Source organism: Solanum stenotomum, chromosome 1 (assembly GCF_019186545.1).
Source record: "Solanum stenotomum isolate F172 chromosome 1, ASM1918654v1, whole genome shotgun sequence".
Classification (NCBI taxonomy): Eukaryota; Viridiplantae; Streptophyta; class Magnoliopsida; order Solanales; family Solanaceae; genus Solanum; species Solanum stenotomum.
Window position 1 is genome coordinate 20,040,553 of NC_064282.1, and position 23,060 is coordinate 20,063,612.

The window sequence follows — 23,060 nt, forward strand, 5'->3', positions numbered from 1 at the left end:
ACAAGTAGGCATAAATATGACTGTTTAAATTAGTTGGAGTGGGCAGTTTGCATGGAGGAAATTACTGAAGAGTGGGTCCCTTTACCACATGTCATTAGAATGATAAACAAATTGTTACTCTCAACTAACAATATCTCCACAAATATCACCATTTGCGTGAATATGTATACTATCTTCCAAACATTTTTACTTCAATTTATATCCCTTGTGCATTTTGAAATCAAACTTTGATAAAACAGTAATTTATTTATGAAAAAGGGTCAAAAATATCTTTCAATTGTCTGAATGAATAAAAAATATTCTTCGTTATGATTTGGTCTAAAAAATGCTCGTCGTCAATATTTTAATTCAAAAATGCTATTATTGTTACTTAATAGGTCAATACCTATATATGTTGACATCAATATTTTGACCTGTGTTTAGTAATTATTGGGGTATTTCTGGACCAAACTATCAACGACAAGGATATTTTTGGACTAATATATTGACGACAAGGCATTATTGACCCAAACTATAAATGAAGGACATTTGTTTACCCTTCTTCGTTTATATTATCAAGTGTTTCTATTTGAAAGCAAAATAATTAATCAAAAAGGAAGCCACAAAGAAAAAACTATCTGAGTTGGTTAGGGATTGATTTCCTCTGCCAACCGTCTTCTCGATCGAGTTCATCACATCAAATTTTTGTATGATTTGTAAGTTATTGTATAAGAGTGAATTAACCCATGATGCACGCCTAAAATATAGCGACTACAAATTTTTTTGGTTTAAAAAGAAAAAAAATTGAACTATATAGAATGCTAGTTTGATTTTTCATGGCCAAAAAATTAAACTATTTAATTACTACTACCTAATAACAAGGTACTTCCTCCGTTCACTTTTAATGGTCATTATTTCCTTTTTTAGAGTTAAATGATAAAAAATTTGATTAATATTTTACGATGTATTTTTTCAATCATATTGATATGAAAAAAATTGTAATTTATAGTATTTTTTGTATAGTTTTTGAATATCTTTCTTTTTTTTAAAATTTTCAAATTAATATAATCTAATTTAATTTTTAAAATTAATTAAATTAAATTTTTTAAAATTAATATGACAATTAAAAATTAACGGAGAAAGTAGTGTAATGTACAAGGTACATGATAACGACAATAGTCAATGTCATACTTCCTAGTAGAAAGTACTGCTAGCATTATTTATGTAACCAATTGTGTATGTACATAGTTGGAATCAAGATTTTTAGTGAGTGGAATATAAATATAATATATGTTTTTAATAATATATTTAATAAAATTTATTATTAGTAAGTAACAATCAATTCTATTCGGATTTAGTTAATTAGCTACATCTTTTATATTTAGAGTAAATTAATTTATTCCATTCTATTAGTCAAATTTAATTATAAGAAGTACTTTCTCCGTTTTATATTACTTGATTTAAGTTGATCCTACACACTTTTTAAGAAAGTTTTAATTTAAAAGTGTATTTTTACTAAACTAACTTTATTAGTGATATTTTAAAATTCTAAATTTAATTACTGATAGTTTATTTAGTTATTTAATACTAAGGATAGTATAGTGAAAATAATCTCTTAATTCGTTAAAATGAACAAATAAATAATTAAAATATTTATTTTTTGATATAATTAAAGATCAAATAAAATGAAATAAAGAAAATACTAACATCTTATAAAATATCTTATTTTTGATTGAAGAAAAAAAGTTCATATCTTATTTAAGAAGTAATGGATAATATGAATCCCTTAGTTAACTTCTTTTTATTTTTTATTTATATCAAGAATAAAATCGATCATATATATTCACACCTAATTTATTTTTGGTCCGTTTATATAAATGACTCGATCCACTCGTTTGTCATTCTTACCTATAATGTTTATCAGTGCACTTGAATTCTAAGTCCAATTAATTTATTTACATAATACTGTGAATTTATGATTATATTTGGGTTCAAAAATATAAAAATGTTACTAACTCTTAATTGGCAAGTGATAACATCACCAGTGTTTATCGCCGTTTAATGTGAAATCATAGAAAGTTGATGTAAATAATTTTTAGGCTTATCTAAATTAATTTGAACCTTTGACCTAATCAGGGCCGTTTTATGCTCCGAGCTAGCATGAGATTAAAATGTAATAACAATATTAGTTATGTACGCCTAATTTTCATTCAGCTTTTTGCTGCGTATATAACATCATATTGAAAGATGGAAATTATATTATAAGACTTTCTGGCGCAAATTCAAATTACATTTGCTTAATGGAAAAAAATTAATATAAATTAGAAATATACTATATATCTTTTTTATTAATAAGCAATAGAATAATTGATTAGTACTCCTATTTGATTTTGTTACCCATAATGTAACAAAAATAGCTTCACAATAGGGAACAGACAAAAATAAAGTGTTTCCAGTAATGTTGTTAGCTGTAGATGCTCAATCATTGACTATAATATATGCTGAAAGGTCGATCACACTTTTCTTGTGACTCCCAACTTGGATCATGCAGTTACTCACTAATATTAATTATACATACTCATTTAATTTTTTTAAAAAAATTGGAATGAAAGTATCGGAAACATCTTCTCTACCCTCCACAAAGAGTAACGTCTGCGTAAAATCCGTCCTCCATAAACTTTAGTTGTAGAATTACACGGGATATGTTGTTTTGATGGACGAAATTATCAGAAATTCTTTTTCTAATTAGGTAATTCCGAAAATATACCTTAGTAGTTGTCACTAATTTATACGTCCAGTTAGGAAATCACAACTATTTTGTTACACTCATAATCATTAGTACTAATTATCTATTGCTGCAGGCTAATGGCTCACCTAGTCACCTACACTAGTTAAGTTGTTGATCTACAAGATCATATAGAAATAGCATTTGTAAATTTACTTAATTAGGTCTTTGATCTCTCACGTGTGAGTCTGATTTTTTAGTTAAGCATGTGATTCTTTTCATGTGTTGCAGAGGGATTCGAAAGAGCTATTAGTGCGCAAAAGCAAACTTTTAATTACGTAATCATATTATGTCTCAAACATATCACTCACGTACCGGTTCTGTTTTTTAGGGAGAAATTATTCCTTTTTTATAATGGATGAAAAATAAAAATTTGACACACCTCTCAATTGAGTTGGTTCGAAACTTTTATATTTTAGAATTTAGAATTAGACAAGGAAAGAAATTAATCCACTCAATGTAGCAGAAAATTAAACTCTTTTCCTACTTAAATTACAAGTAATGTTTGAGGGAGTCCTCTCTAACTTAATTAATTAGTATTCCCTTTGTTTAAATTTGTTTGTCATATTTTGACTTGACACAGATTTCAAGAAAACAAAGAGGACTTTTGAATCTTGTAGTCCTAAATTAAAGATATGTCAAATGCATCAAAATACATTAAATTTTGTAGTATTAAACATGTCACGTGAAAAGTTGGTAACTAAAGAGTTGCTAAAAAAGGAAAGAGTCATTATTTTTTTAAACAGACTCAAAAGAAAGTAAGGCAAACAAATTAAAACATAATACTGAGTTTTACCGAATCCGTAGCTAACGGAAATTAGAAGATATATTTTCTGTTGTTTCAAGAAGCTAACTGAGATGCTTCCCAATACGTCACAGTGCTCTACCACCTAAGAACTCTGCTGCTAACTGCATGTTTCCCTTGTACGTCAATTATTGTCTTTTCGATTGACGATGAAGAAAGAGAATTCTAGTTCAGTTCTCCACCTTAACGACATAAATTGGATTGATTAAATTCTATTGTTTCACAAGAATTTAGGTCCAACACAACTCAAACATCTCAGGATTGAGTACAATATTCTTGTCTTTGTTTTATAAGAAATCTTTGTGTGAACGCAACCAACACAACCTCTCTCAAGCCATTTGAGGCTAAGTTTGCAGTTATGAGTATCTTCATCGAATTTTTTGTGTTTTAGTTATAAACTAAGATTAATATATCCATCGAATTCAGAATAGCATTACTAATAACTTATATGAGATTTAGTCATAAACTAAGATGTAGTCCTTCGCAGATAAGGTAACTAGGAAGAAATCACTTGGTGTGTGTTACCTTTGCTGAGGCTTGAACTTTTGTTTGTTCCCCGCGTTGTAACTCCAGTTCTTCGACTACTTGGTCATCTCCTTGAGGGCTAAGCAAAATCTCTCATGCCTTTTAACTGGCAACTCTGGACTTCAAATCATAATGCTTAGAAGGTAGAAAGCAATTAGTTAATGATAAATCTAATGGCAAGCTGTATTTACTTATACATGTAATGTTTGATGTGCAAACTGCAAAGTGCAAGTATACAAACAATAATCACAGATGATGTCACAAAAGTTTCTTGTAACGAATTGCCCACGACTCATGAGCTATGTGTAAATACTTTATTATTCTAAAATTTTTGTTACAAAATGTACGAAGGAATTGTCCTAAAGCTTTTTTAAGTGGCAAAGCTTCTAAATAATGTCGAGAATTGAAGCCTGAGATCAACTTGACAAAATTTCATTTTCAGATAAAGCTACCTATTTCATTTATGTGGGCTTCGTTCAGGAAAAAGAGGCAAGCTGAGTAAAACAGAGTACCAATGTATAGAAGAGCAGTGGTTGCACAAGTGTCCTATCTAACTAACCATTCAACTCAGGTAATAATTGCAGTTTCTTTGCACCATTCAAACTATGCAAGACTCACTTCCGTCCTCTGTACCAATTAGATGAAATGTCAATTGCTCAACCATCACATATATGTCTTTACTTCGTGGATGGGCTTTGTCGCATCTCCTAAATTCGGAAACAACACCATCAAGTTCAATGGAGCTACATCCAGGGACTTTCTTTATTTTCTGTCTCTTCATTGATTTTCTTACTTCTAAAGTATCTTTCCATTTACTGACTGAAGCATATGTGTTTGACATCAGTATGTATGTACCATCTTTTTCAGACTCCATATTGACAAGTATCTCAGTCACATGCTCAGCGAGATCAACTTTTCCTTGGATCCTACAAGCTGCTAATATCGATCCCCAAATAGAAGCATCAGGTTCAATTGACATGTGTTTCACAAACTCCATTGCTTCATCTATCAAACCTGCACGACCCAACAGATCAACCATACAGCCATAATGCTCTATTCGAGGTTTTAACTTGTGCACTCTCCACATATCTGTAAAGAACTTGTGACCCTCTTCCACCAGTCCTCCATGACTGCAAGCTGTGAGAACACCTACAAATGTGACCTCATTTGGTTGTATACCAATATCAAGCATCTCATAGAAAAACTTAAGTGCCATCCGTGCCTTTCCATGTGTGGCCGAACCAACTATAACGGATGTGTATGAATAAACATCTTTAGTCATACTTCCAAAAACTCTAAGGGCATCGTCCATGCTTCCACACTTTGCATACATATCTACAAGAGCATTGCCCACAAACCCAGCTACTTGTATCCGATTTCTATCTATATATGTGTGCACCCATTTCCCAACTTCTAGCGCCCCTAAATTGCTACAACAGTTTAGAACACCAACTAAAGTATTCTCATCAGGCTTTACTCCTTGATCCTGCATTTCATTAAACACACTCAAGGCCTGTTTAAACTCCTTTCTTTGAGCCAATCCAGATATTACTGTATTCCAAGAGATCACATTTCTCATCGGCATCTCTCTGAAAACATTAAGAGCAACATCGCGTTCACCACATTTTAAGTACATATCGACCAATGCATTCCCAAGAAACACATCGAAACTCAACTTACGACTCTGCACATACTTGTGCAACTTCTGTCCCAATCTCAAATCCCCTAATTTTGCACAAGCAGATATCACAACAACCATCATCCTCTCGTCAGCCCTTAACCCGTCGTCTACCATCTCAAAAAACAAATCCACTCCTTCCTTCCAATAACCATTGTCCACATACCCCTGAATCAAAATAGTCCAAGATACCAAGTTTCTCACAGAACTTCTATCAAACACCTTCCTTACACTCCCAACACACCCACAAACACCATACAAACGCATCAAATTGTTCACTACATACAAATCCAACACAAACCCATTTTTTATCACATGGGCATGAACCAATCTGCCATATCTCAGCTCACGTAACTCTACACACGCCTTTATAACAAGAGGGTACGTGTATTTATCCAAATCTAACCCTTTACACATCATTTCAACATACATTAACAAAGCAAGTAAAGCATTTTCCTTACATTTAGAACTTAAAACACATTTCATTAAAGAATTATAAACATCGATATCTGGGTCATGTATTTGAGTGAAAAGAGAGTGGATATAGCTCATATCCTTAGAGGGTATTGAAGAAGAACATAAAGATATGACTTTGGCGTAAAGGGACTGTTGGGTGTGCTGTAGGGAACTAGTTTTGGTAATTAAAGTATTGAAATTGAATTGTTTGGTTGAGTTACTGGTCTGGATTTTGTGAAAGACAGAAGGGTCTTGAGAATTTACAGTGCAACCAAAAGCTAAGGCCATGGTCGTTAGAACATTTGATTTCTTATTCAGAAACACATAGAATAAATAATATGGATGTTGAGCTCCATAAATCGAAACTGTTCGCTGTAATTTGGGACTTAGATGAATCACGACGGACTTTGGCGGGAAGAATTATCGAACAGATTTTTACATGATCAATGGAAGAGCGTGCTGATTGGGCATAAATACTTTGGTCCAACCAAAATTGTCTTATCCACAAATAACCATTTTCCAAATCCGCTAATATCCTCTTTTAATGTCTTCTGAGTCTAGACTATCTCATAGAATTTGTCATAGGGTCTTTTAAGTCAGCATGACACATAGAATTTGTCTAGTGCAGTCACCATGAATAGCAGAGAATTTACCACTGCTCACCCGAAAGGTTATCCTGGAGTTTCCAAAAAATAAAAAAAGGCTAACCAAAAATGCAAATGTCATAAAGTTTTGAAAACCAAGAAAATGCTAAATAACATGACTTGTGAAATTTTTAAGGGCAATGACTATCTTTCGAAAACCCGAGTGGTTAGTGAGCGCTATTTCTACTTTATTTATGAGTCGTGAGCGATAGGATAGTTTTGGGGTGATGTCCTAATAACCAATGGATGGTGATCCATCAGTATGAATTTAACCCAATGTTCTAAAATAAGTTTCCAAGCTTAAAAACAGGCATTTTCCAGATTTTTAAAAACCATAGCATCTATCTAATACGAAAAATTAACCATTTTAACAAGAGGAAACAGTTGAGCCAAGTATCAACCAAAGCAAAAGTACTAACTTTGGGATGCACATAAAACACATCTGTATCACTTTGACAGGCCAGAGCAGAAGAAATCACTACAAGTACTAATAATTCTCAGGTCTCAACTTTTTGTTTTATCATATCTAAACATCTCTAGGAACAAGGAAATGTCGTTCTCCGTCTCTGTAATTCAGCTAGTATTTAGGGGACAAAAATTGTATGTCATTCAGAAGCACACTGACATCCTCGTGTGAATAGTATCTGGCAAAATAATGTCATAGATCGTCTACTCCAAAACCATATACCATACGACTAATAATTTACTGGAAGCTGAAGCCTCTTTGGAGATGATTAGAGACTCATGTTGCACAACAGAAATCTTCATCAAAGACTTGAAGTTGCTAGTACTAGAATCAAACACGGGATGCTTCAAACCTGTTCGAACATGTCAGTATTTAGAACAGCTTGCAACTCGTATGAAAATAAATCATGTATGTACATGTACCCCTAAAGAAATGTTATTACCGTTTTATAAGAGTTGTACACAAGGAAAGTGTTATTACTTGTGAAGAAATAGGAAGATAATTACAGTAAAGTTGCCAAAAACAAAAAACTATGAGAAATGCAGAAGCTGAAGTTAATTCACATGCATAAAGTTTGCAATGGATCCCATCTGTAATTGGAATTTCAAGTGTAGCTAGTTACCTACAAAGTAGTTGATCATCTTATCAATGTTCTCTAAATATGCTAAATTTTGTTCATCATATACTTTAAAGTTCAACTGCTGCAAACCCCGTGAAAAAAATGTAGGAACTTTCAAAATTGACAGTTTATGTGATTACCACCGGACCACCCCTAGTTTCAAAAAGAAGTAGCTCCAAGCCTCCCACTATAACAGCTTGCCTGAACAAAACAATGGCAACAAGCTTATAGCAACCTCCAAGTGTGACAAAATAGACTACTAGATCAAGAAAGCGCCAAACAATTTTTTTGTGTAGCTGATCCATCTTTACAGCTAACAAAAGCTCACGTGCAAAGCAGCTGACAGCATATACATGCTATCAAGTAGAAATTCTTGTTCTGTCCTTTAATTATTTACCTTAGAATTCTATGAGTTATTTATCTTGTTCTCTTCATCAGAATGCTGTTTTATTTATTCTCATTTGATGATACTCGTACTTTAGAAAGAACCATTGTGCAGGAAAGAAAAACTAACACACTTCAAGTTCAGATGAATGAAACAGTATGCTTTATATATGCATAAAGAAATGTAAGAACATGCAAAAGATCCTTCAACAACATTTGCACTCACAAGAAAATTGTCCGGGCTTATTGATAAACTTGAAAGTGCTATGGAATTTCGCCTTTTCTTAAAATGGAAAGGGAGTATTCAGCAGCATCAATAAGATCTTGAATGTTATGAAGAGATTGCTCCTCAGAACCCAACATGAACATGGCACGGACCTCAGCTTTCTTTTGAAGTCTAACTGCTAAGCTAAATGGCAAAGCAGGTGAATTAAGGCTCCTCAAGATTTGCCTATACAAAGACAGAACTCTTCCTCTATTCTTTGCCAAGTCCTCTGCTGTAGCCCATATCAACCCTCCTCTCATTTCTCTGTGGCACACCTTGAGTTTAAGAATAAAGAAAAGGTTAAATATGCGCGACAAAATGGTATCTCCTAAGGGTTTTACCATCCTAATTATTTTGGAGCGGCCTGGTCACCTAATTCATTTTACTTTTTGTTTAAATGAGTAATTATAAATAAAGGAAAAGAGAAAGACAACCCCTCAAAATGACTCCTAAAGTCTACTAACTTGAGATTCTAAGTTCAGGAGGTTAAGTTAACCCAAGGAGAAGGTGTTGGCATCCTCGAGTTACGTGTAAAACACCATTACCTGACTATTCTAATTATTTCCCTAAGTCTAGTTAAGGAATATAAACAGAAACAAGAATACAGCTAATGAGCAGATGAATCAAATAAATAAGAAAAACTATTAAGTATTACAGACCTGAATGAATTACATCACTGAGGAAAAACAATTACAATGAACAAAATTGAAGCTCTCTTGATATAATCATCACCAATTGTACTACAAGAAATTGGTTAACATGGCAAAGGATAACTTTAACAATATAAACAGCATGTCTTTTTCATATTGCATACCATAACCCATAAAGTAAAATCTAAGAATAGGTTGGCCAAACCAGCTAGCCAATTTGAAAATCTAACCACAAATTCTAAAACTTTTAGTTTCCCGATCTTACTACCCTCAAATGAACTGATAATTCCTGAATCTAATCTCAAAACCAACTGGAATGTCTTTGAACACATTGTTATTCCATTATTTACAACAATAACAAAAAGAAATATCTTTCTCTAAAGTTATCTTTTTTATTTTGTACTTGTTTCTATTTTTTAAAACTAAAATTTATTAGATTTAATTTTTAAAGAAGGAATAACCAAATAAACTGGAAGCAGACAAACATAAACTAATACAATGCATTCAAACCTTCTTTCTATTTATTTATCTTTTGGATGATAGAGTGTTATATTTTCTTGCAATCCTGCTTCAAAAACTGTTCTATTGAGCCGAGGGTCTATCAGAAACAACCTCTCTACCCCATAAAGAAGGTAGGGTGTAAGGTCTAGGTACATCCTACCCTCCCTGGACCCCACTTGTGTGAGATTACAGTGGGTATGTTTTTGTTGTTTGTTGATGACAGAAAGAGTAAGTTTATTCCCTTGCAAAATCTGCCAGGTGGTGGAACAACTTATTACATGGTTTCATCCATAGCATCTTTACTAAAAGACAAATTTTAGAATGATTTCTTACTTTCATGCCATTAGTTGCATTATACAAATGGAGATTCACATTCATCTGAAACAGAGTAAGCTTATGGAAACAATGTAGCCCAATATTGAGCAGAAGAATCATAGTAAACCAATTACTTCCAAAGAATGAAACAGAATGCATCATACTCAATAGTTTATTTTGGTCCAAAACAAAATTGAGCAAACCATTAAGAGTAAAGGGATGAAAAAAAGAAAATGCAACATACCCTCAATTTATAATGGTCCATTTTTATTAAATCAAACACTAAGTATTTAATAATTGAAGTAGGCAATTGGGTTAGGCATATCATCAAACAGTTTGTAGGCAGTAGTCAATGTGCTGATGCTAAAACAAGAAATTTCTCCAAGAATCGGAAACCCATCAAGAGGAATTTGTCTATAATGCAAAACACAAAATTTGAGAACAGCTTACCTTTTTGCTTCCCGGAGAAAATTCCAACAGTTGCCGGCAATTTGGTTGAAGCTTTCGAGAGCTTACTGTAATTTGTAATTTCAAATGAGGAACCATTTATATATTTACGCGTATGCACCCAAAAGATTTGAAAATCACACTTCATACCTGTAGTTTGATCTAAAAGTCTAATTCTCACCCAAATTTAGGCCAAATACGTCAATGACCCCTTAAACTTTACACTATTACTTTATGACTCTTCAACTTTTAATCAGAGNCCCCCCCCCCCCCCCATCTACCATGTGGGCCAGCCTTCTGAAAGACGATGCGGGAAAGATAATGTCCTTGCTACGCTCTGTTGAAATAATAAAAGAATAGTGGATCTTGTACAGCTGTCAAATTCTGTTCTAACAGAATTGATAACAGAAATATTAGTTAGTTAGTAAACTAATCTGTAGCAGCTATAAATAGAGGTAGTTAGCTAGATATTTTCTTAATTCATTCAGTTGTAAAGAATCAACAATTATCAATACAAAGCAATCAGTTTATTTACTCTCAAAGCTCCATCCTAGATCTTAAGGTTCATCAAAATGGTGGAATTCAACATGGTATCAGAGCTCGGCTAGAAGATTAGGAGCTGGTAAATCACTGATGACGAGCTTGTAATTGAAGGTGCTGGTTCAATCACTTCTTCCTTCTGTAGAATTTTTTTTTGCGATTTGAATCTGAGGATTAGCAATGGCGACACTGGATGTTAGTGATCCTCGACATCCTCTCCATTTGCAAACATCAGATAACCCTGGAAATGTGATAATTTCGATCCAGCTTAAAGGATCTAAAACTTACTCAGTCTGGAGTAGAGCAATGAAAATTGCATTGCGAGCTAAGCGTAAAATGGGATTCATCGATGGAACGTGCACTAAGGATCTGTACAAGGATGATCTAGAAGTAGAATGGGAACGCATCAATGCTACGATTCTCACCTGGATCATGAATACGGTGTCGAAGGAGTTAGTAAATGGCATCGTGTATGCAGATGATGCTCATGCAGTATGGGTGGTTCTTCAGGAGCGTTTTAACAAAGTCAATGGATCAAGGATCTACAATCTCCATAGGGAAATAGCCACAATTTCACAAGGTACATCTGATATCTCCTCCTATCATTCACGATTATTTTTACTGTGGGATGAATACCAGTCCTTGATTCCTGCGTTATGTGGATGTGTCACATCGAGAGATTTCGTAGTACATCTAGAACAGCAGAAATTGTTCCAATTCATGATAGGATTAAATGAATCGTATAATGCAATTAGGAGTCAAATTTTACTTATGACATCATCTCCTTCTGTTAGTCAAGCTCATGTTATGCTTGTTCATGAGGAGAGTCAAAGGAAGATTTGTGAGACGAGTTCACAGAGAGGTATAGTCAGTGACTTACATGAAAGTACAATGTTGATGAGTCTACATAATAATCAGCACAGGCAAAAAGGATTCAATTCATATAATAATTCAGGATACAGTAGTTATAATAACAATTCTTTTTGTGATCTCTGTAAGAAGAAAGGACACGCACAGAACATATGCTACAGGTTGATAGGCTACCCACCTGGATACAGAGGGAAGAAGAAACCTCTGTTTAATCAAGGGAATAACAACATAGGAGAAAATGTTTGGGATAGACAAGCAAATATGGTCATGCAAGATACTGTAAATGATAGGGGAGATGCTGGTCACAGAGGTAATAGTGCTGGAAACATTGAAAATGGTCAAAGACGGTATAATAAGAGGATTAACATGGTTCATGCTGCTGAGAGAGGTGAGATAACACAAAGGTCACAGTCACAGGTTTCTCCTTCTCATCAGCCAAATCTTGATATTTGCAACAAGTCAGGTTCAAGAGGACCAAACTATTTTACTGATCAACAGTATAGTCAAATAATGAGCATGCTAGACAAGGGTAAAAGAGTTGAACAAGCAGGCACCATGGCAGGTAATGTTGTTTCTCATTCTTTGCAGAATTGTACAGATGGTTGGATAATTGATATTGGAGCCACAGACCACATGACCAGTAATTTGCACTTATTGACTAATGTGACCAACACATATGACACAATGAGAAGTAATGTGTATCTTCCAAATGGTAACACAGTGCCAGTTGATTACCAAGGAACATATCAAATTGCAGGTGGCTATGCCATGGGAAATGTCTTATATGTGCCTGATTTCAAGTATAACTTGTTATCAGTATCACAACTAACAAAAGAATTATCTTGCTCAGTGATATTCTTTCCACACTTTTGTGTCTTCCAGGACCTTTATACTGGGAAAGTGAAGGGGATTGGTAAGGAAGAGGGTGGCCTCTATCTCTTACAGCCAAAAAATTCTGAGAAGATTTGCAGTAGAACAAGCAGCAGCAACCTTGCAGAAAAGGTCATAGATGATGTTCAAACATGGCATAAAAGACTTGGACACATCCTAGCTGGTGTTATGCAGAAGTTGTCTTTCCTACAAAATAAAGTGTCAGTCTGCAGTTTTGACAATTGCATTGTATGTCCTGTTGCTAGACAAACTAGGAAACCATTTCCTCATAGTGTTACTAGATCAACAGAACTTTTTCAGTTGCTTCATATAGACATCTGGGGAACCTACAAGGTTCCTACTACTACTGGTTATAGATACTTTCTCACTATTGTGGATGATCATTCTAAGATGATATGGATTTTTCTGATGAAATTGAAAAGTGATGCTATTGTTTTGCTTAAATCCTTTATTAAAATGACAATTGTTCAGTTTGATAGGCATGTTAAGATGATAAGAACAGATAATGGTGCAGAAATTTCTAGTAAAGAGTATACAGATTTCCTACTCCAAAGTGGAATTATGCATCAAAGTAGTTGGCCACATACTCCACAACAAAATGGAGTAGTGGAGAGAAGACATAGACACATTTTAGAAGTGGCACGAGCTATAAGGTTTCAAGGGCATCTACCACTCCATTTCTAGGGAGATTGTGTTCTGACAGCAGTCTACTTAATCAATAGGCTACCATCTACTGTATTAGCTGGAAAATCACCATATGAAGTTTTTCACAAATCTGAGCCTTCACTTTCCCATCTTAGAGTTATTGGTTGCTTGTGTTTTGCCACTGTTATTGAGAAAGTAGATAAATTTTCTCCTAGAGCTATTGATGCAGTACACATGGGCTACTCTGCTACACAAAAAGGTTACAAACTTTATGATTTTAAGTCCAAGAGATACTTTGTGAGCAGGGATGTATCCTTCAGGGAACATATATTTCCCTTTCTCCAGTTGAAGCATGGTGATAACAACAGACTTTTCCCAGAATTAGAGAATACGTCTGATGATTGCTATCCACCTCCTATTGCATCTGAGGTTGTTCATTCCCCTGATGAGTTTGTTTCTGCAGAGTCCTCAGTTCCTGCTGAGACCACTGCTGGTCCCCCTCCACCTGCAAGAAAGTCTTGTCAACCTTCCAGACCTCTTATTTGGATGACAGATTTTGTTTGCCCTTCCAAAGGAAACAAATCTTGCTCTTATCCCCTCTCCAATTATGTTAGTTATGCCTCTTTTAATCCACTTTGCCAATCTTACCTGGCTTCCGTTTCTTCTGAAGTTGAGCCTTCTTCTTATGTTGAGGCTGTCACAGATCCCAGATGGCTTGCTGCTATGCAGACTGAGATCACAGCCCTTGTTCAGAACAAGACTTGGGAGGTGGTTGATATTCCTAAAGGGAAGGTTCCTATTGGCTGTAAATGGGTTTATAAGATCAAGTATCATTCCAATGGGGACATTGAAAGATTTAAAGTTAGGTTGGTTGCTAAAGGGTACAGCCAACTTGAAGGTCTAGATTACCAGGAAACTTTTTCCCCTGTTGTCAAGATGGTTACAGTCAGGGCTATCATTGTTTTGGCTTTCATGCACAACTGGAACTTATACCAAATGGATGTCTATAATGCCTTCTTGCAAGGTGATCTTGAAGAGGTGGTTTATATGCAGTTTTCTCCTGGATTTGGTAGCCAAGGGGGGCAGAATCAGGGTTGCAGGCTTCTCAAATCCTTATATGGTCTCAAACAGGCATCCAGACAATGGAACCTTAAACTTACTAATGCCCTATTAGCAGCACATTTCAGTCAGAGTCAACATGATCATTCATTATTCATCTTAAGAAGGCATGGCAAACAGATGATTATATTGGTCTATGTAGATGACTTACTGATTACAGGAGATGATGAGGGACTAATTCAGGAGGCTAAGGAAGTGTTACATAAAGCTTTTAAGATCAAAGATCTAGGGTCTTTGAAATACTTCTTAGGAATTAAAGTTTGCAGGTCCAAGAAGGGGATTCTATTGTGCTAGAGAAAGTATGCACTGGAACTAATTGCTGATCTAGGACTAGCAGGATCCAAAACTGCAATGACACCACTTGAACAAAATCAGAAGCTCACAAGTCAGGAGTATGACCAACATTGTGGCCTGCATGATGATGCACTGTTGAGTGATATCAAAGGTTATCAGATACGGATAGGAAAATTGCTATACTTGACACTAACCAGACCAGACATTGCATATAGTGTTCAGACCTTGAGTCAGTTTATGCAAAATCCTAAAAAGTCTCACCTAGAAGCAACACACAGAGTTATAAGATACATAAAAATGAACCAGGTATGGGAATCTTACTAAGTGCAGAAGGAAGTGCTTCTCTCACAGCATATTGTGATGTTGATTGGGCAAGTTGTCCAAATTCAAGAAAGTCAGTGACTGGCTATATTGTGAAATTTGGACAATCCTTAATCTCTTGGAAGTTAAAGAAACAAAACATTGTGGCAAGGAGCTCAGCTGAGTCAGAATACAGGAGCATGGCACTGACAATATCAGAATTAATTTGGTTGCTGGGGTTGTTTAAGTTTTTGGGAGTAGAGATAACTACACCAGTTCGACTACTTACAGATAGCAAAGCAGCAATGCAGATAGCAAGCAATCCTGTGTTTTATGAAAGGACAAAGCACATAGAAATAGACTGCCATTTCATAAGGGAAAAGGTTCAGCAAGGGCTAATACATCCAGAGTATGTTTCAACAAATGAGCAGGAGGCATACCTATTGACAAAGGGACTTGGAGGAGTTCAGCATTATCATTTGATGTCCAAGCTAGGCGTCTTAAACATTTTTTCACCACCTAGCTTGATGGGGGGTGTTGAAATAATAAAAGAATAGTGGATCTTGTACATCTGTCAAATTTTGTTATAACAGAATTAATAACAGGAATATTACTTAGTTAGTAAACTAACATGTATCAGCTATAAATAGAAGTAGTTAGCTAGATATTTTCTTAATTCATTCAGTTGTAAAGGATCAGCAATTATCAATACAAAGCAATCAGTTTATTTACTCTCAAAGCTCCATCCTAGATCTTAAGGTTCATCAAAATGGTGGAATTCAACACGCTCCATAGATGCTCGTACAATTCTTGTGGATTTTGGGTGTGTTTGAATTCAGCCTCTCTCCGATAAGCGAAGGAAAGGGTCAAAGCCACCGACGATGAATAAAGAAACCCTAAAACAAAAAAGGAAGCCTAAGCCTTCATCACTCATAGGGGTCGGGAGTCGGGACCCCCACAAAGGGGCGGACACGACTTCTTCTAAGGCTAGAAAACTACTGGAAGACACCCAGGACTATAGCATATAGTGAAAGAAGCACATTGAATGGGTATGCTTCGACCATGCCTCTGTTTCAGAAGATACCATTTTTGAAGAATTCTTTAGAGATAATCAAGGAAAATAGTTGTTGGGATACTGTAATTGGTGAAATCCCTATCTAGCCTCAGTACAAAATTGTGGAGCATTAAAAAAAGGCTAAAGATAGCGAAGATAATGGACTACCAAGAAATAGATTTGGAAACTATCTCCTAATTGTCAAGCTTATTAAGGACTAGGATATTCAACATCATCTTCTCAGGTTAATTATTGAATACTTCAAGTATTTTTTTCCGTGGATCAAAAATAATAATAATGGAGATGTTATATACTTTTTTTTTTGTTCTTCAGAAGTAATGACAATTTGTTTCAATGTATAGTTTTCTTTTTCATGTAAAATTTGTAAGAAACACTTGTTTGGGCCTCCATAATTTTAAATCAAATAAATATTTTATCCAAAACAATGAAGTCAAAACTTTCTATTTTATTTTTATATCTTTTTAAAATGCAATTAGTATTTGTTCATAACTGTGGATTTTTCTTTTTTCTTATCAAACTTGCAGAAGATTAACTGGCACTTCATCATTTTATCCTAATAAGCCTAAATAATGAAGTTCCTGATAAGCTTTGTTTGATAAAATTTGACCCAAAAAATATGACTTTAAAAGATTTTTTTTTAAAAAAAGTATGCTATATTTTTTAATAAAAAAATACCACGAGGACAAAATATTCCACGTGGCAGTTACGTGACCTGGAATCAGATTATCCTTGCCTAGGCGTGTTCATGAGTTGGTTTGAATCAGTTATTAGTCAAAATCAGAGTTAATATTTTTGATGGTCACTCAACTATCAACTTTTCTCACAGAAAATCACTTAACTTTGATCTTCAACTCAAAAGTCACTCAACTATGAGATCTTTGCGTAGAAAGTCACTCAACCTATTTAATTGTTTTTTTCATTAAAATTTGCTGACGTGGAATTTTTATTTCTAACTAAAATTTTAAGAAATAAACATATATCCATTTAAACCATTTAATGACCCGTTCCACTTGACCCAACCCGCTAAAAATATAATATTTATCCTCTTAATTTACCTTTATTTTCCAAAATTATTTTCTCTGTTCTCCTTTGCGTTTTTTTTTTTTTTAAATTCTCAATTTCAGCCTCTTCTTCCTTCTTTTAGTTAGGGTCTTAGGGATATCTCAATTTCTGATCTCACTAAATCATTCTCTCTTGTCTCTGGTTTCTTTTTTATTTTGGTTATTGTTCATTAGCATTGTTAGCTTTAAATGATGTTGTTAATGAGAATCGTCGTATGAAGGTGAAAGGATAGAAAAAAAACCTATTTCGAGAAAGCCTCTCGATATTGACTGAACCTAAACTCGCATTATCCGGAGCTTTTCTATGGATTCTCTCTTAATAAACTCTCCCTGTACAACCCTGCATCCTTCTAATAATATTTTAATCACAATCTAATTCCTATTTAACTAAGATTTACTAAAAGAAGGAAGAAAAGGCTGAAATTGAGAATTTAAAAAAAAAATAGAAAAAAAAAAGAAGCAGAGGAGAAAGAATGGGAGACCAAGAAAATAACTTTGGAGAATAAGAGTAAAATAAAAGTGTTAATATTATATTTTAGTGGGTTAGGTCAAGTGGACGGGTTATTAAATGGTTTAAATGGATATATGTTTATTTCTTAAAATTTTAACTAGAAATAAAAATTTCACATCAACAAATTTTAATGAAAAAAATAATTAAATAGGTTGAGTGACTTTGTATGCAAAGATCTCATAGTTGAGTGACTTTTGAGTTGAAAATCAAAGTTAAGTAACTTTCTGTGAAAAAAGTTGATAGTTGAGTGATCATCAAAGATATTAACTCGTCAAAATCAAAACAAAATCAACTTAATCGGTTTTAAAATTATCAAAATCAAACCAAACCAAATCTAATACATATACATTAATCGGTAATGGTATCGATTTCGGTTTGGTTTAGTTCAGTTATTAACCAAACACAAAAATAAAGGCTTAAGTCATTTGCGGCACCCTAAAGTTGTCCGCATAATTCACTTAAACACCTTAATTATGACCTGTACCTATTGAACACCTAAATTATTGAAAGCATGTGTCTATTAAGCACAAAATGTTAATGTGGCAAAATAAGTGAATCTCATTGCACAGTAACGGCGTGAATAGGTCCCAATTTTTTTATATATATTTTAGTTATTAATAATAAACTTGTACCTTTTTTCCTTCTAATGACACTTGGCATGCATTAATTAAAACAACTAAAAATAAACTTCTATTTAGAATAATGTCTTATAATACCCAAAAAGAAAGCAAACCCACCCGCACCCCTGTAGACTATACAACAGTGGTCTTCTTCTTCGCCCCATTTTAACTATTTTAAACTTTGTTTTGGTTCTTCATTTTTATTTTTCGCTCTTTATAAATAAAAAAACTGAATCTGCTAATCGAATTTGCAAGAATGAAAAAAAATCGGACGGCAACCTCCGTCCATTTCTATTTCCGGTCCCTTCGATCAACCAACATCACCAGCCATTAAAGTTATAAAATAATATCAGAAAATTCAATATAATTCATTTGAATCCACTGGATTTCTCTTCGTCATCGATTTCAAAATAATTCATCAACATTGACTTATTTTTCTCAAAAATCTCAATAATCACTCTATTAATCTATCATGCTTCATAATTTATTTCATTATTTACATTTGACTTAATTTTCATAGCCCATAGTTTATTATTAGAATGAAAAACAAAAGTTACTCTCTTCGGAGGAATAAAAAATGGTGGGTAACAGCGGCTAAAGAAGAAGAAGAAAGGGCAAATAATTAGATGGGTGGGGAGAGATTTGTGTTTTTCTTTTTTTTTTTGTTGCCGCAGGAGGCGTCGGGATGGTCGGCATTTAGGGAAGAAGAAGAAAGGTGGGTGGGTTTGTGGGGGTGGGGGGAGGAATTTCTTTTTTCTTGTGTTTTGTTAATCAATTTTTTGAATTATTAAAGGTTGAAACTTTTTTTAAAATTGAAAAGAGGAACTTTCACATAACCACTCAAAAATAGCCTAATTGCTCTCTGTAGCTATAGTTTGATAATTACAATTCGTAGCTACATGTTATAGGGAGGAGAGAGACGAGCGAGACTGGGAGAGAGATGAGAGAGTCGAGCGAGAGAGGGCAAAGAGTGGGAGAGAGGTGAATTGCATATGTACATCTGTTAGATAATTGTATATTATACATATGTATTTGTATATATGGCAAGCGAGATTGGGAGAGAGAGGAGAGAAGGGAGCGAGATTGGGAGAGGGAGGAGAGAGGCGAGCGAGAGAGGGCAGAGAGTGGGAGAGAGGTGAATTGTATATGTATATCAGTTAGATAATTGTATAGTATACATATTTATTTATATATTCTGGGGAATTATACATATACAAATGTGGCTAATTATACAAACTTGAAGTCAACCCATGTAATTAATGTATAATGTTAGTCGCGAGTGGTAATTATAGCAAACTATAGCTATGATGAGTAATTAAGTAGTATAAGTTTGCTTAACTACGTAATTTTCCCAGTTGAAAATTCATTATATTGGGCCCATGTGCCACGTGTTGAAGTTTTATTTGTTACTTTTTCAAGACAGTGTGCTTGAATTACTCACACAATATTTTAAAAGCTTTATTATCATTTTGTGTTCAATAAGTACATATTCATTAATGTTAGAGTGTCCAATAGGTATTAGTCATAGTTTAGGTGTCTGAGTAAATTAAGCGGATAACTTTAGGGGTCCGTAAATGACTTAAGCCTTTATTTTTGTGTATGGTTAATAACCGAATAACTGAGTTAAACCAAACCGAAACCGATAACCACCAAACCGATAAATGTATATGTATTATATTTTGTTTGGTTTTGTTTTGATAATTTTAAAACCGATTAAATTTGTTTGGTTTTGGTTTTGGTTTTGACCAATGATCCAAACCGACTTTATTAAAAGAGACCTAACTTTGTCTTGTAAAATGATGAGTGTCATGTAACTTTAAAAAATATTATCGTTTTTCCATGCTCACTAACCATTTAAGGCAATGAATAAGCAATTTGTCGAAGAAAAAACTACTCAAATAAAAAATCAGATTAAGACAGATACCAATCAAATATATATATATTCTCCAATAATTTTCAGACGATAATAAAAGGCATCACCATTTTATTAAAAAAGAACGAACTTTGTCTTTTGAAAAATGATGAGTCCTACGTAACATTTAAAAATCTCGTCTTTTTTGCATGCTCACTTGAAACATCACTTTCTTTCAAATGAAAATTTTATCGTTAGCTAATGCATGAGCCTAGATCTTCATTTTGCATTATAATCATTTCTTTTTAGAAAGAAAATAGTATCCTTTAGAATTGGTTGAAACAAAATTGCATCGAAGTGGTCGAGACATAATTGCATCGGTGGTAAAAGTGGTTGAAACATAATTGCTTAGTATATATTAGTATTGCTACAAGTGCGTGAAAATAAGATTTATGTCACTAGTTGCAACAAATTTTAAAGTGATAGAAAATAAATTACAATCACAAAAAAAAATAAGAAAACACAATTTTATTGATAAAACAATATGGATGCAATATTGCTTGTTTCCTTGATTCATCTCCCATAAGATTTCTTCATGATTCGAGAGTCGTTAGTGGCGTATTTCTCGAACTAGGATGATTTCATGAATTTGTGGAATATTCGAGAGGCCTCTTTAAGAGAATATAATACCGTTCATAGGCATAAACTAGAGTTTAGGGTTAGAGTAGCCTCCAAGAAATCTAACTAGAATCGAATACTTCTTATTTGCAGTTTTGTGGCTTCAGATTTGCAGATCTGATTTGTGAGAGGAGATGAAGGGTAGATTTGGTCCAAGTGGGTGTGCCAATTTGTTTTCACACAATTTTAAATATATGAAAAATAAATCAATGATAAATAAAATCGGAAGAAACAAGAATATTTTATTGATAAATCAATATGGGTTCTATTCTGTTCTTCCCTTGATTCTTTTCTCATAAGGTTTCTCCATGATCCGAGGACTGTTAGTGTCGTATTTCTCGAATTAGGATGATTTGAATTTGATCTCTTTATAAATATTTAATAAATTGCAGAATATTCAAGATGTATTTTAAGAAAATATAATATCTTTTATATAGGCATAAGCTATAGGGTTTAGGGTTAGAGTAGTCTTTAAGAATTCTAATTAAAATCAAATACATCTTGTAAAGTCCGAATTAAAATTGAACACGTGCAGATTTCCACAAATTTTTAATGTCTACCGTCACAACTTGACAAATGTAGTTATATATACATAAAAAAAATAAATCGTAATTAGGACATGATTAGGATGTTATACCATCTTTGAATTAAAAAAAAAAAAAAAAACTTCCCCTTCCCCCTTCTAGTCTATATATATTGTTGAATAATCATTGTAAAGGATATCAACACTACTCCACTACAATTTTCCTATAGTGTCACTACATCTTTTTATTCCCAAGTCTTTAGTAAAATGGGTTTAAAGTCTGTGTTGTATGCCAAGATAGAAATGAAGGCTAACAAGGATGTGTTTTATGATGTCTTTACAAATAAGCCACACCTTATCTCTACTATGTGCCCTTTGCATGTACAAGGTTTTGAACTTCTTGATGGTGTCATTGGAACAGTTGGATCCAAAATTTGTTGGATGTATACCTTTGGTAAGTTAAATATTTAAAAAATTCCTAACAAAAATATTTTTTGTCAAAGAAGGAGAAACAAATATGTATGAATATTTAAGTGTGAACTCAATAACTAAGACGAGGTAGTGAGTTTGGTGACAAATTCAAAACACATTAGCTTCAAATCTTAGCCCAACCTCTACTCTCCGTTTATGAAATCATTTTCCTTTATGTTAATGTCACATTTACTTGCTCCAAATACCAATAAAATATTATGTCCAAGCTAATTGTGATACCCAAGGAAAGATGATATTTCTAATAATGATGAAATACATCTATTATTGATTTGTTATGTCCAAGCTAGATTGTGTTCCATGTTCAGTATGGAGGAAAATATTTTTTGGTAAATGTTTTCTAGTTTTCTAGTATTTGGTTGATCAAAAATTATATTTTGAAAAATATTTTTATCTAAAATATATGTTTAATAAAAACGAGGAAAAAACAAGTTTCATAGTGTCATTTTAAGTTAACGGTCTATCTCACCACCCATTAGGGTGTTATATAAGTCACATTATCTTCTCCCCACCTTCACAATCACCAACCCAGAACCACTCAACTTTTCTTGATGACTCTTATGGTTATCTAACTCTTTTTTTTCTGTAAGGCAGAAGGAAAAAAGAAGATCTCCAAGCAGATAATTGAAACTATAGATCATGAAAAAAAGGTGCTCACATTCAAAGAATTTGAAGGAGATGTAGTGGATATATATGATAATTTTAAGTCAACTCTTCATATCGAAACAAAAGGCGAAATCGATTTGATAAGCTGGACAATGGAGTATGAAAGGCCAAATGAGAATGTCCCTGAACTAGTAAATTTGTTAGACTTCATTGTTGGTATGACCAAAGCTGTTGATGATCACCTTGTTAAGATGAATTGATGGGATAATCTTATATGCATGCATGTGAGCTTTACATAAATGCCTCATGCATGCTTTGTTTGTTGTTTGAGAGTATGGTGAAAAATAATCCATGTTGGTTGTGTACTTTTTATTTGGTTTTTATCTTTGATGTTTGTTGTGTCTTTCTCATGTAACCTTTGTGTTGTGGAATAAAACATGGATATGAAGTTTATATATTATTGCTCC

General features: G+C 33.7%; 4 protein-coding genes across 4 annotated transcripts in view; 2 read left to right on the forward strand and 2 right to left on the reverse strand.

Moving 5' to 3' along the window:
• The window catches only part of LOC125847528 (uncharacterized), a 126,551-nt gene that overhangs the window by 89,084 nt on the left and 14,407 nt on the right, over nt 1-23,060 (forward strand). The window lies entirely within an intron of this gene.
• LOC125862823 (pentatricopeptide repeat-containing protein At1g08070, chloroplastic-like) lies at nt 4,693-6,784 on the reverse strand. Its single transcript, XM_049542977.1, has one exon. The coding sequence runs from the start codon at nt 6,514-6,516 to the stop codon at nt 4,693-4,695; it is 1,824 nt and encodes a 607-aa protein (XP_049398934.1). The 5' UTR covers nt 6,517-6,784.
• Nucleotides 7,238-10,633, reverse strand: LOC125847570 (uncharacterized). The gene is made up of 3 exons (XM_049527191.1): nt 10,523-10,633; nt 8,568-8,881; nt 7,238-7,690 (listed from the first exon to the last, which is right to left on the reverse strand). The coding sequence occupies exons 1-2, from the start codon at nt 10,616-10,618 to the stop codon at nt 8,606-8,608; spliced, it is 372 nt and encodes a 123-aa protein (XP_049383148.1). The 5' UTR covers nt 10,619-10,633; the 3' UTR covers nt 7,238-7,690; nt 8,568-8,605.
• Nucleotides 21,766-23,050, forward strand: LOC125847535 (kirola-like). The gene is made up of 2 exons (XM_049527149.1): nt 21,766-21,952; nt 22,582-23,050. Exons 1-2 carry the CDS (start codon nt 21,766-21,768, stop codon nt 22,851-22,853), a joined length of 459 nt encoding a protein of 152 aa, XP_049383106.1. The 3' UTR covers nt 22,854-23,050.